The sequence below is a fragment of the Eleutherodactylus coqui genome, chromosome 4, assembly GCF_035609145.1.
Source record: "Eleutherodactylus coqui strain aEleCoq1 chromosome 4, aEleCoq1.hap1, whole genome shotgun sequence".
NCBI lineage: Eukaryota > Metazoa > Chordata > Amphibia > Anura > Eleutherodactylidae > Eleutherodactylus > Eleutherodactylus coqui.
In genome coordinates this window covers 95,229,223-95,243,780 of record NC_089840.1, presented here as the reverse complement: position 1 = coordinate 95,243,780, position 14,558 = coordinate 95,229,223, and the positions used below count along the sequence as shown (strand labels likewise).

The window sequence follows — 14,558 nt, the reverse complement described above, 5'->3', positions numbered from 1 at the left end:
TCCCCCCCCCCCCCCATCATCTTCTATGATTTCTCCCGCATTATTTGTTAAGGGGCTAATGCTTTCAGTACAAATCCTTTTACCGTTTATATAATTGAAAAACAGTTTAGGGTTATTTTTTCTTTCTTTGGCAAGCAGCCTTTCTGCCTCCTCCTTAGCAGTTTTGATCTTATCCCTACATACGTTGTTTTTTTCTCTGTATGATTTTAGCGCTTCTTCACTGCCTTCTTATTTTAATAATTTAAACGCTTTTTTTTCACTTATTGCCCCCTTTATGGTCTTGTTGAGCCACATTGGTTTCCTTTTACTTGTAGTTCTTTTATTTTTAAAAAATATGACCTGCTCACATGCGGTAATTAGGATATTTTTAAACTTCTCCCATTTATTGTTTGTACTGTTATTTTTGAGAGCATTGTCCCATTTAATGTTGCCGAGAGTAATTCTGAGCTGATCAAATTTTGCTTTATTAAAGTTTTTTTTTTTTTTGTCGCTCCCTGATAAAGCTGGAAATTAATTATATTGTTATCACTATTTCCCAAGTGTCCCTCATCCTGCACCCCCATAATTTTGTCCTGTTTGTTAGTTAATAGTAAGTCCAGAGTGGCCCTCCCTCTACTTTGCTCCCGTATAAGTTGGGTAAGGTAGTTATCTTTATTGTTTTCAAGAACTTATCACCCTTGTGAGATTCGCAGGCTTCATCTTCCCATATTCGGATAATTAAAGTGTCCCATAATAATTACTTCATTGCGGTTTGACACATTTTCTATTTGTATTAATAATGAGTTTTCGGTTTCTTCTGTTATTTTTGGTGGCCTATAGAAAACCCCTAAGGATTTTGTTATTTTTACCTCCCTGTATTTCTACTCATTGAGATTCCTCGTGTTCATCTCCTTCACCTATATCTTCTCGAATCCTTGGCATTAAGTAGGATTTAACATGCAGACATATCCTTCCTCCTTTCTGGTTCCCTCGGAAGACAAATATCTGTCTGGGATGATTTGGTAAATCCTGCACTGAGCAGGGGGTTGGACCGATGACCCTGGAGGTCTCTTCCACCTCTACCATTTTATGAGATTGGAACCCTTTAAATTCCCTGCCCAATCGCACTTATCATTAAGCCATGTTTTCATTATTCCTACTATGTCATAATTTTCTTCAAACATTCTCTCTTCCAGCTCACCCACTTTACTGATCGGACTTTTTGCATTTGTTGCCATACAATTTATGCGGTTCTTGTTATTCTTTATATTCATTATGCTACTAATGGTCCTATTAGCTTTTCTGTCAGTTTTAACTGTACTAACCCCACCATCGGCTTGACCCCCATTCCAAATACTTGGTCCCAGGTCACTCTTCTCCCCTATTGCACTTGTTGCCCCCCACCCTATGCAACGACCATATTCTCCTCCAATTTTGACACCTGCCACCGGAGCACCTAGAACCTCCGGCATATCCTGCAGCTCACTTGACTGCTTTACTGTTTAAACTTAGACAATATCAGACGAGTCATCTAATTTTCTAGAGGACAAATGATTTTATGACAGCTCTATTATGAAAGATAGCTGTGTTGTACTGCTTGAGGCCTGGATAAGGAAGCACAGCAACCCTACTCTAGGCCCTATATGCATCTCACCTGTCATTAGGGTTGCCATCAGTCCAGTAAACCACTGGCCCTGCCAGTATTTACATCTGGTGGTCGATACCGGTGAAAATCTTTCAGCAGCAATGATAACTGCAGGAATTTAACATTTCTGGTTCACTCAGCCGCCCATTAGTCACTCCTAGAGATAGCAATTTCCTCCTCTGTGTAGTGAACTTGGTGGTTCAGAGATTTCGTCCTCACTCACTGGCCAAGTTGTGTGTCTGTGTATCACTAGTAACCAGTCAGACGTTAACTTCGCCTCCAGCAGCCTATCGGCAATGAGCTCATGAATCCAACAGACTCTTAACTATAGATCCACTAAATTCTAACTTAGCAGCTGTTATAAAAACTCCACATTCTTTTGTGCCGCTGGCCTTACATGGGGCAGCATATTCCGATGACAGACCCGCTTTAACTTTACTGTATGTTTCAGTACTTTTGTGTAGTATAATAATTTGTCTGAGGATTTGTGTCAGAATTATTTATGTACTATAGCTACAGGAGCAATTAATTCATATGCTCTGTTTAATGGAACTGTAAACTGTATGGAAAAATTAATATACTGTATGTTACCAATTTTTTTTTCCATACTGAATTATTTATACTAAACACGGACATTTTTCAATGTGTAATTTGCAACATGTAATATGCATTTTTTTTAAATACTGCATTAATATACTATTTGGCAGAATTATTGATTTTTTTATAGCATCATTTTATATCCTGTATATTTTATATACAATATATTATGGTAGTAAATATTCATACTGTATGTCAGAATTACTTATGTGCTATGTGGTGCAATTATTTATTATTTATCATAGATTATGTTAGCAATTATTCATGTCCATAATGCATCTAAAAGTATACATACAACACTTTCAAATTGTTTATTTAATTAATAAATTGATTAAAAATGCAAAAAGAGCAGGTAGCATCCACTAGAAATAGGAGAGCATGTTTGTTGAGTACATTATATAAGGTAACAGGGATTATGATAAATTCAATAGTAAAGCACATGGTAATAGCATTAACAAATGTCACTACATATCATATAAATCCAGTAAAGATCATTGTTTAAAGCTAGAGATGAGCGAGCACCAAAATGCTCGGGTGCTCGTTACTCGGAACGAACTTTTCGCGATGCTCGAGGGTTCGTTTCGAATAACGAACCCCATTGAAGTCAATGGGCGACCCGAGCATTTTTGTATTTCGCCGATGCTCGCTAAGGTTTTCATGTGTGAAAATCTGGGCAATTCAACAAAGTGATGGGAACGACACAGCAACGGATAGGGCAGGCGAGGGGCTACGTGTTGGGCTGCATCTCAAGTTCACAGTCCCACTATTAAGCCACGATAGCGGCAAGAGTGGGGCCCCCCCTCCCAAAAACTTTTACTTCTGAAAAGCCCTCATTAGCATGGCATACCTTTTGCTAAGCACCACACTAGCTACAACAAAGCACAATCACTGCCTGGATGACACTCCGCTGCCACTTCTCCTGGGTTACATGCTGACCAACCGCCCCCCCTCCCCCCACAGCGTACACCAAAGTGTCCCTGCGCAGCCTTCAGCTGCCCTCATGCCACACCACCCTCATGTCTATTTAGAAGTGCGTCTGCCATGAGGAGGAACCGCAGGCACACACTGCAGAGGGGTTGGCACGGCTAGGCAGCGACCCTCTTTAAAAGGGGCGGGGCGATAGCCCACAATGCTGTACAGAAGCAATGAGAAATAGAATCCTGTGCCACCGCCATCAGGAGCTGCACACGTGGGCATAGCAATGGGGAACCTATGTGCCACACACTATTCATTCTGTCAAGGTGTCTCTGCATGCCCCAGTCAGACTGGTAATATGTACCTTAACAGTAACCGCGTTGGTGGTAATGTGGTGGTGACTGCGGACCTAGTAGCGCGGTTTTATTTTGTTGGTTTTCGGAATGTGGCCAGGATTAAGTGGGCCGTGGCGGGGGGATGGTGGGGGGGCTCTCTTGTAGTGTCGGTAAAGGTGAAATTCTTGGACTGCCACCAGACGAACCAATGCAAAGGCATTTGCCAAGAATGTTTTCCCTGTTGGAGGAGGAGGGGGATGTTTTTGAGGCACTACGTGTCCTCTCCACGTGTCCGTGGTTATATGCACCTTAACAGTAACCGCGTTGGTGGTAATGTGGTGGTGACTGCGGACCTAGTAGCGCGGTTTTATTTTGTTGGTTTTCGGAATGTGGCCAGGATTAAGTGGGCCGTGGCGGGGGGATGGTGGGGGGGCTCTCTTGTAGTGTCGGTAAAGGTGAAATTCTTGGACTGCCACCAGACGAACCAATGCAAAGGCATTTGCCAAGAATGTTTTCCCTGTTGGAGGAGGAGGGGGATGTTTTTGAGGCACTACGTGTCCTCTCCACGTGTCCGTGGTTATATGCACCTTAACAGTAACCGCGTTGGTGGGAAATGGCCTCGCTGCCATCATGTCTTTGGGAAGCCTCTGTTTCCACACCCCAGAGACATACCATTAGCAGCGGTATAGGCAGAGCCCATAATTCGTAACATTTCAGCCGTAGCATTAGGACAGGCCCCACTAACATATCACTAGCAGCATTATAGGAGGAGCGCAGTCTTCGTTCCATGTCAGCAATAGTAGCACTCAAGACAGGCCCCAGTAACAATTCCGAAGCAGCAGTATAGCGGGAGCGCAGTCTTCGTTCCATGTCAGCAATAGTAGCACTCAAGACAGGCCCCAGTAACAATTCTGAAGCAGCAGTATAGTGGGAGCGCAGTCTTAGTTCCATTTCAGTAGCCTTAGTATAGCCTAGGCCCAAGTTACATTTATGTAGCTAAAGTGTAGGCCAACCTAACACACACTTCTGTACCATGAGTGCAGGCGAAGAACATACAAATTGCTATGATTACACTGTAGGTGAGGGCCCCAAAAAATTGGTGTACCAACAGTACTAATGTACCTCAGTAAAAATTGGCCATGCCCAACCAAGATGGCAGGTGAAACCCAGCTCAAGGCTGATAAATTTGGCTATGTGGACGGTTAACGATTGAGCGTGCGGGTGCGTGGCGGCGTACTTGCGCTTGGGCTCCAACAGTTGCGCTAGCGACGGCTGGACGGTGCGGTGCGAGACATTGCTGGATTGGGCCGAGGACAGCGGAGGTGAGGGTGTGGGTGCAGGCCATGAGACGGTCGTGCCTGTGTCCTGAGAGGGGGGTTGTATCTCAGTGGCAGGTTGGGGCACAGGGGGAGAGGCAGCGGTGCAAACCGGAGGCGGTGAACGGCCTTCGTCCCACCTTGTGGGGTGCTTAGCCATCATATGTCTGCGCATGCTGGTGGTGGTGGCTCCCCGGCTGATCTTGGCGCGACAAAGGTTGCACACCACTGTTCGTCGGTCGTCAGGCGTCTCTGTGAAAAACTGCCAGACCTTAGAGCACCTCGGCCTCTGCAGAGTGGCATGGCGCGAGGGGGCGCTTTGGGAAACACTTGGTGGATTATTCGGTCTGGCCCTGCCTCTACCCCTGGCCACCGCACTGCCTCTTGCAACCTGCCCTGCTGCTGCCCGTGCCTGCCCCTCTGAAGACCTGTCCTGTGTAGGCGTTGCACACCAGGTGGGGTCAGTCACCTCATCGTCCTGCTGCTCTTCCTCCGAATCCTCTGTGCGCTGCTCCCTCGGACTTACTGCCCTTACTACTACCTTACTGCAAGACAACTGTGTCTCATCGTCATCGTCCTCCTCACCCACTGAAAGGTCTTGAGACAGTTGCCGGAAGTCCCCAGCCTCATCCCCCGGACCCCGGGAACTTTCCAATGGTTGGGCATCAGTGACGATAAACTCCTCCGGTGGGAGAGGAACCACTGCTGCCCAATCTGAGCAGGGGCCCGAGAAAAGTTCCTGGGAGTGTTCCCGCTCCTGAGCATGTGTCATTGTAGTGGAGTGAGGAGGCTGGGAGGAAGGAGGAGCAGCAGACAGAGGATTCAGATTTGCAGCACTGGACGGTGCAGAACTGTGGGTGGATGATAGCTTGCTCGAAGCACTTTCTGCCATCCAGGACAGGACCTGCTCACACTGCTCATTTTCTAATAAAGGTCTCCCGCGTGGACCCATTAATTGGGCAATGAATGTGGGGACGCCAGAAACGTGCCTCTCTCCTAATCGCGCAGCAGTCGGCTGCGACACACCTGGATCAGGAGCTCGGCCTGTGCCCACACCCTCACTTGGCCCTCCACGTCCTTGGCCGCGTCCACGTCCTCTAGGCCTACCCCTACCCCTCAGCATGCTGTATTACCAGTGATTTGATTTCCCAGGCAGGAAATAAATTGGCGCAAGCCTGCAGGCCAAATATAATTTTTTCGCTTTTTTGCAAAGGGAAGGCCCTACTGCGTATATTCAATGAACAATAACTTTTATAACTGTGGTGTGGCCCTGAAAAAGTGTCACACAACTTTAGTGTAGCAGAGTTATTAACTCTGGCAGAGCAGGTATTTGCCAGTCAGGAAAAACAATGGCGCAAGCCTGCAGTAAACCGTAGCTGGTTGCATTTGATTTTTGTACGTTCTCCACGCAGCACACACGTACACGGAGATCTTAGGACTGACACAGGCAGGCCAAATATAATTTTTTCGCTTTTTTGCAAAGGGAGGGCCCCACTGCGGATATTCAATGAAAAATACGTTTAATAACTGTGGTGTGGCCCTGAAAAAGTGTCACACAACTTTAGTGTAGCAGAGTTATTAACTCTGGCAGAGCAGGTATTTGCCAGTCAGGAAAGACAATGGCGCAAGCCTGCAGTAAACCGTAGCTGGTTGCATTTGATTTTTGTACGTTCTCCACGCAGCACACACGTACACGGAGACCTTAGGACTGACACAGGCAGGCCAAATATAATTTTTTCGCTTTTTTGCAAAGGGAGGGCCCCACTGCGGATATTCAATGAAAAATACGTTTAATAACTGTGGTGTGGCCCTGAAAAAGTGTCACACAACTTTAGTGTAGCAGAGTTATTAACTCTGGCAGAGCAGGTATTTGCCAGTCAGGAAAGACAATGGCGCAAGCCTGCAGTAAACCGTAGCTGGTTGCATTTGATTTTTGTACGTTCTCCACGCAGCACACACGTACACGGAGACCTTAGGACTGACACAGGCAGGCCAAATATAATTTTTTCGCTTTTTTGCAAAGGGAGGGCCCCACTGCAGATATTCAATGAACAATAACTGTGTTGTGGCCCTGCCTACACAATTCTGTCCCTGTAGTATCAATGGAGGGTGCAATGCTCTGCACAGACGATTTTTTGAAAAAAAAAAAAATGCAACACTGCTAACAGCAGCCAGCACAGTACTGCACACGGTTAAATTTGGCCCTAGAAAGGACCGTTGAGGTTCTTGAAGGCTACACTCACTCCTTACACTCTCCCTGCCTAAGCACCACTTCTGTCCCTAATACCGGGTGCAATGCTCTGCACTGCCGATTTTGAGAGAAAAAAAAAAAATTTTTCCACTGCTAACAGCAGCCTGCACACACGTAGATGTGGCCCTAAGAAGGACCGTTGGGGTTCTTGAAGCCTACACTCACTACAAACACTCTCCCTACAGCAACTCCAATAGAACAGCACTTCCCCTCACTAACTCACACGGCATCTGAGGCGAGCCGCGGGAGGAGCCGACCTTTACACTCGGGTGACATCTGATCGCCCCAGCCACTCACAGCAGGGGGGTGGTATAGGGCTTGAACGTCACAGGGGGAAGTTGTAATGCCTTCCCTGTCTTTCAATTGGCCAGAAAAGCGCGCTAACGTCTCAGAGAGAAAACTGAAAGTAACCAGAACACCGCGTGGTACTCGTTACGAGTAACGAGCATCCCGAACACCCTAATATTCGCACGAATATCAAGCTCGGACGAGTACGTTCGCTCATCTCTATTTAAAGCGTACATGAGCTTCAGATAACTTTACAGAATAAACTGCCGTAAGTGTGTACATGAGGAATTGCCCTTTTTCTGGCATTGTATCCTGCATTTTTCCTCATTTTCCCCTTTGCAGGCTGTATATCTGATTCTCCATCTTCTCAGGACTGGTAGCAGTTGTTGCTGCACTGTGTGTACTGTATTCTATACCGTGTGCACAGATGACTACAGGGATCTTGCTTTCTAGGGTACAGAAAGATTTAGCAGTGTCCATAAATAGCAGATCTGACTATTATCTCTACTTGTAGCTCTCCATCTGTGTTTTTCCCTCCCACTACTCTCTGCATACAGTTCAATGAGACTTGTCACTTGCTCCACTGTTCTAGCATCCCGTTGTCAATCAAGTGCTAGCAGACAGAGGCCAAGCTAGGGGGAAGGGAGACTACACTTTAGAGGGATTTTTCTAGCTTAAATATTATTTTAGGTAAATAAAGTATATAGCAATTTTGCAAATTATCACACTGGCTATCATAGAAGCACACATTGTTTCAAAAGTTAGTGACCCTTTAAAAAGTGGACTAAGGAAATACATGAGCAGCATTACAATCTTCTTAAAAAAGTAACACATAATAAAGACCAAAATAGGACCCGTACTCTGATGTGCATTTTGCATAGGCTTCTGCTTGTATAATTAATACTGTGCCTTTATCTGTATTTGCTGTTTATACTACATATGTATTACACATCATTGAAAAGCTATGGTGGTTCTCTAGAGCATTGCTGTCAACCCCATCCATCTAACTTAATGCTGGAGAAATTTAACCTCAGACACCATGATATAGGGGAAGTATATAGTGATTGGTCCACACAAGCATGAGAATGCATGTGCATTGGTACACCTGTGTTCCTCAGTTGGACCTTGTAGTAAACTCTATTAACCCCTTAGGGACCAAGCCCGGTAAATATATGGCGCTTGGCCCTGCGCTTTAATCCTGGCTGATAGCAGAAGTACGGCGCAGGATTAAAGCTCCTGCTCCTGCAATCAAACAGGAGCATGTTGGGTCCTTGGCAGTCAGACACAGCCGAGGACCCGGAGGAGAAGGGAGAAAAAGTTTTCACTGCTTCTGTCTTCTGCTGTTTCAGGCTACACAGCGCTCAATGAACGCTATGTACTAAAGAGAGAAAGTGAAAATGTTACTTCCACATGACTGCCAGGTGCCCCCTGACATAGCAGGGCTGAAAGGTCCTAGCTTACCCTGATCAGCCCTGTTAGTAACTATTGTCACTACAGGGGAATGTTTTCCTCTGTAACTGGGGCTCCTATGGATACACCAGCTACAGTAGAAAAACGTGAAAAAAAGACAATGTGAATGACCCCCAGGGTGGGATATAGATAGTAAAAAAAATTGTAAAATTGTAAAAAGACAAAAAAAAATATTTGCATAAAAAAGAAAATAACCCATCACCAACTCCAACCAAAACCGTCTGTAATCCAAGGCTGTACAAATTGTAATGTCTGAAATAAAAAGAGGAACCCCTTCATGTACTTTATTTTTAAAAATAGTACATTTACTCTAAAATTAACAACTATAAATAAATAAACACATTTAATTAGGTTTTTACCACTAGTAAAACTAAAAAAATGGGGAAAAAGTAAGCGAAAAAAAAGATATAAAAAAATAGCCCTATATGTTGCAACAAAAAAAACACAGCAAAAACACCCTGGTCCTTAAGGGGTGATAGGGACAGCCCTTTGCACCAACTGAGAGTGTGTTAGAGGAGGGTGAGCTGGTGCCAGGACCACCTGAACATATGCTTTGCCTTTTCCTCCAGTAGGGTTAAGGCCAATTTAGGCACAACGATTATTGCTCTAAATTTGCTCAAAAGCTGTCTTTTGAGCAATAATCGTTGTGTCTAAATGTGCCCATCTTTCACTGTTCGGCCAAACTACGGTTTTCAGTTCTGCTTGAAAACCATCCTTCAGCATAACAGCTGATAGCAGGACCGTACATTGTGCTCTGCCGGGGAAGAGCTGATTACAGCTAATAACATTGTTACAGGTGTTCTCAGCTCTCAGCCCTGCGGCTGGCTGATAAGCAGGACTGCATGCTGTGTCTGCTGTCCTTGGTACTGAATTCCCAACGGGGAATAAAGTACTAATATCAATTAGCGCCTCTTAGTACTTTACGCAAAACGATCACTGATCTTTCAATCTTTTGAAAGATATCTGGGTGTGTAAGTGGGCCTTTAGAGAGCTGAAGTATCTGGTTTTGCTCTCCGCTTCAGCTGCGATCATAAGGGTGCTGAAACTAGTTCTTGGGGTGCTTACCCTGCGTAGCCAATGCAACAGACACCCCTCTCCGGTGTTAAAAGCTGCAAGATGGACCCTGACATTTACAGCTGATCATAAGGAGCTTCTGTAATCAGTCATTACAACCCTATATCAGGGAAGGCTTACACTTAGACCATCATAGTGGTAGTCCCAGTACTCCTGTGTCTTGCTGCCCCCATTACAGCGCTGTTCTCCGATATCTTTTAACATTCTTTCAGTTACCACTAATCTATTTGTATATATATAGAAAGGAGAAAGCCCTCACTCACTGACTCTCTCGCCACTAATTCTCAAACTTCCCAATGTCATACAAACATGAAATTGTGCAGGAGCATTCTTTAGGTCCTAAATGAAGAGAATGGGAGGGGTGGCACATTCTACAGAGGAACATCGGTACATGCAGCCTGAGGAGAATCTAATGCTCCTCTATGTGTATACATATTTTATTCGTTGGTTACTCTAAAGTAACCTTGACTTCGTAAAATTGTCCGTGCAAACATGTTAACACCTGTATCAAATTAACTCGGGCGAGGCCGGGTATATCAGCTAGGATTTCTATATGGTAGAGGCAGTAGCGGTACACTCATCTGCTGTGGAACTACAAATGCCAGCATGTGCTGTCTATATCTAAATGTGTCAGCATGCAGAGAGTGCCACCCCAGCAACCCACTAATTGTCAGCATCTTACCATAAAATGTACTACATTCTGCTGAAATTGCTTATTTCCAATCTTCTGACCATTAATCATCTGCTATAACTTTTTGTTTCCTGCAGCTGGTGTAATGCTTGAGCCAGAAGGGAAAACTGAAGATGGCTTTGAGAAGCACTTTGGCATCAATTATTTAAGTCATTTTTTACTAACACGCCTCCTACTGGACACTTTGCGGAAGTCTGGAACAAATTATTTCAATGCTCGTGTGGTCACAGTTTCATCTGCCACCCACTTCACCGGGAAGGTCAATTTAGAAGATCTACAGAGCAGGTAAAATATAGTAAACAGGATTTAATGTAGGTAAAGTAAATGAAATTGCACAATAAAGGCTACTTTAAATGGCCTTCTGCTTACATAGGACTGAATGAAAACCTGCTACTATGCGGAGGCAGCAGATCTAATTGTGCGAGGAGCGCACTGAGCACTATATGTAAATGTATGTACAGATGTCCCTAGCTCTGCAAGTTTGTGCTTGTTTTACTGGCACATTTTTACTCCAGAATAATCTCTAATCTGCCGTCTAACTTGTTTATTAATAGAGATGAGCGAACGTACTCGTCCGAGCTTGATGCTCGTTCGAGTATTAGGGTGTTCGAGATGCTCGTTACTAGAGGCGAGCACCACGCGATGTTCGAGTTACTTTAACTTTCATCTCTGGGACATTAGCGCGCTTTTCTGGCCAATAGAAAGACAGGGAAGGCATTACAACTTCCTCCTGCGACGTTCCAACCCTATACCACCCCCCTGCAGTGAGTGGCTGGGGAGATCAGGTGTCACCCGAGTATATAAATCGGCCCCTCCCGCGGCTCGCCACAGATGCATTCTGACATAGTTCAGGGAAAGTGCTGCTGATGCTGCTGCTGCTATAGGGAGAGTGTTAGGAGTTATTTTAGGCTTGAAGAACCCCAACGGTCCTTCTTAGGGCCACATCTGACCATGTGCAGTACTGTTGAGGCTGCTGTGAGCAGTGTTGCACAATTTTTTTTTTTTTGTATATCGGGCGTGCAGAGCATTGCGTCCTCAGTCTGCAGTCACAGAGTACAGAGTATAGGGCCAGTACTGGTGAGGCAGGGACAGGGGGAAAGGTGAAAGAGATATACTGTCTATATAGGCAGTGGGCTTTTTCACACAAATTTGGGAAAAATACTATCTTTGGGCTGCCTGTGACCGTCTTGAGTGTACTGCATCTCTGCTGGGGGTAGTAGTCCTAATTATTACGCAGCTAAGTGTTACAGCAGGCCTGCGCAAAATTCTTTCCTGGCTCTGCGTTGCCCGTTACATCACCGCCGTCATCCCGTCCAGAGGGAAACAGTATACATATATACGCTGCCTACAGTATCTGTCTGCTGTCTCAGCTCAGCCTTTAAAAAAATAAAAGCAAAATACTTAAGGCCTATTAGTGGCCTTTGGACACTTGACTGCTTCTGCGCTGTGTATTCCACTAGCTCAGTCATACGCACCTACGTCTCACTACAGGCTTGCGCAAAATTATTTCCTGGCTCTGCTGTGCGTTTTGTAAGCGAAGTCAGCCTCCAACCACAGGCTAATAAGCGGCACATTAAATTACAGCGTTCTGTTTCTGCACTACTGGTAATACACCATGCTGAGGGGTAGGGGTAGACCTAGAGGACGTGGACGCGGGCGAGGACGCGGAGGCCCAAGTCAGGGTGTGGGCACAAGCAGAGCTCCTGATCCAGGTGTATCGCAGCCGACTGCTGCGGGATTAGGAGAGAGGCACGTTTTTGGCGTCCCCAGATTAATCTCACAATTAATGGGTCCACGCGGTAGACCTTTATTAGAAAATGAGCAGTGTGAGCAGGTCCTGTCGTGGATGGCAGAAAGTGCATCCAGCAATCTATCGACCACCCAGAGTTCTACGCCGTCCACTGCTGCAACTCTGAATCCTCTGGCTGCTGCTCCTCCTTCCTCCCAGCCTCCTCACTCCATTACAATGACACATTCTGAGGAGCAGGCAGACTCCCAGGAACTGTTTTCGGGCCCCTGCCCAGAATGGGCAGCAATGGTTCCTCTCCCACCGGAGGAGTTGGTTGTGACCGATGCCCAACCTTTGGAAAGTTCCCGGGGTCCGGGGGATGAGGCTGGGGACTTCCGGCAACTGTCTCAGGAGCTTTCAGTGGGTGAGGAGGACAACGATGATGAGACACAGTTGTCTATCACTCAGGTAGTAGTAATTGCAGTAAGTCCAAGGGAGGAGCGCACAGAGGATTCGGAGGAAGAGCAGCAGGACGATGAGGTGACTGACCCCACCTGGTTTGCTAAGCCTACTGAGGACAGGTCTTCAGAGGGGGAGGCAAGTGCAGCAGCAAGACAGGTTGCAAGAGGCAGTGCGGTGGCCAGGGGTAGAGGCAGGGCCAGACCAAATAATCCACCAACTGTTTCCCAAAGCGCCCCCTCGCGCCATGCCACCCTGCAGAGGCCGAGGTGCTCAAAGGTGTGGCAGTTTTTCACTGAGAGTGCAGACGACCGACGAACTGTGGTGTGCAAGGTTTGTCGCACCAAGATCAGCCGTGGAGCCACCACCACCAGCCTCACCACCACCAGCATGCGCAGACATATGATGGCCAGGCACCCCACAAGGTGGGACGAAGGCCGTTCACCGCCTCCGGTTTGCACCACTGCCTCTCCCCCTGTGCCCCAACCTGCCACTGAGATCCAACCCCTCTCTCAGCACACAGGCACTGCCGTCTCCCGGCCTGCACCCACACCCTCACCTCCGCTGTCCTCGGTCCCATCCAGCAATGTCTCTCAGCGCAGCGTCCAGCCGTCGCTAGTGCAAGTGTTTGAGCGCAAGCGCAAGTACGCAGCCACGCACCCACACGCTCAAGCGTTAAACGTACACATAGCCAAATTGATCAGCCTGGAGATGCTGCCGTATAGGCTTGTGGAAACAGAGGCTTTCAAAAACATGATGGCGGCCGCGGCCCCGCGCTACTCGGTTCCCAGTCGCCACTACTTTTCCCGATGTGCCGTCCCAGCCCTACACGACCACGTCTCCCGCAACATTGTACGCGCCCTCACCAACGCGGTTACTGCCAAGGTCCACTTAACAACGGACACGTGGACAAGCACAGGCGGGCAGGGCCACTATATCTCCCTGACGGCACATTGGGTGAATTTAGTGGAGGCTGGGACTGAGTCAGAGCCTGGGACCGCTCACGTCCTACCCACCCCCAGAATTGCGGGCCCCAGCTCGGTGCTGGTATCTGCAGCGGTGTATGCTTCCTCCACTAAACCACCCTCCACCTCCTACTCCTACGCAACCTCTGTCTCGCAATCAAGATGTGTCAACAGCACGTCGGTGTCGCGCGGCGTGGCAGCACAGCGGTGGCCAAGCATTAGCAGGCCGTGCTGAAACTACTCAGCTTAGGAGAGAAGAGGCACATGGCCCACGAACTGCTGCAGGGTCTGACAGAGCAGACCGACCGCTCGCCGCTGAGCCTCCAACCGGGCATGGTCGTGTGTGACAACGGCCGTAACCTGGTGGCGGCTCTGCAGCTCGGCAGCCTCACGCACGTGCCATGCCTGGCCCATGTCTTTTATTTGGTGGTTCAGCGCTTTCTGAAAAGCTACCCACGCTTGTCAGACCTGCTCGGAAAGGTGCGCCGGGTCAGCGCACATTTCCGCAAGTCCAAGACGGACACTGCCACCCTGCGCACCCTGCAACATCGGTTTAATCTGCCAGTGCACCGACTGCTGTGCGACGTGCCCACACGGTGGAACGCTACGCTCCACATGTTGGCCAGGCTCTATGAGCAGCGTAGAGCTATAGTTGAATACCAGCTCCAACATGGGCGGCGCAGTGGGAGTCAGCCTCCTCAATTCTTTACAGAAGAGTGGGCCTGGTTAGCAGACATCTGCCAGGTCCTTGGAAACTTTGAGGAGTCTACCAAGATGGTGAGCGGCGATGCTGCAATCATTAGCGTCACCATTCCTCTGCTATGCCTCTTGAGAAGTTCCCTGC

General features: G+C 47.3%; 1 protein-coding gene across 1 annotated transcript in view; it reads left to right on the top strand.

The window, feature by feature from the left end:
* The window catches only part of DHRSX (dehydrogenase/reductase X-linked), a 298,040-nt gene that overhangs the window by 211,540 nt on the left and 71,942 nt on the right, over positions 1 to 14,558 (top strand). The window contains exon 5 of the mRNA XM_066599884.1: positions 10,639 to 10,846. Coding sequence (XP_066455981.1) covers positions 10,639 to 10,846 — 208 coding nt within the window. The remainder of the gene's footprint in view (positions 1 to 10,638; positions 10,847 to 14,558) is intronic.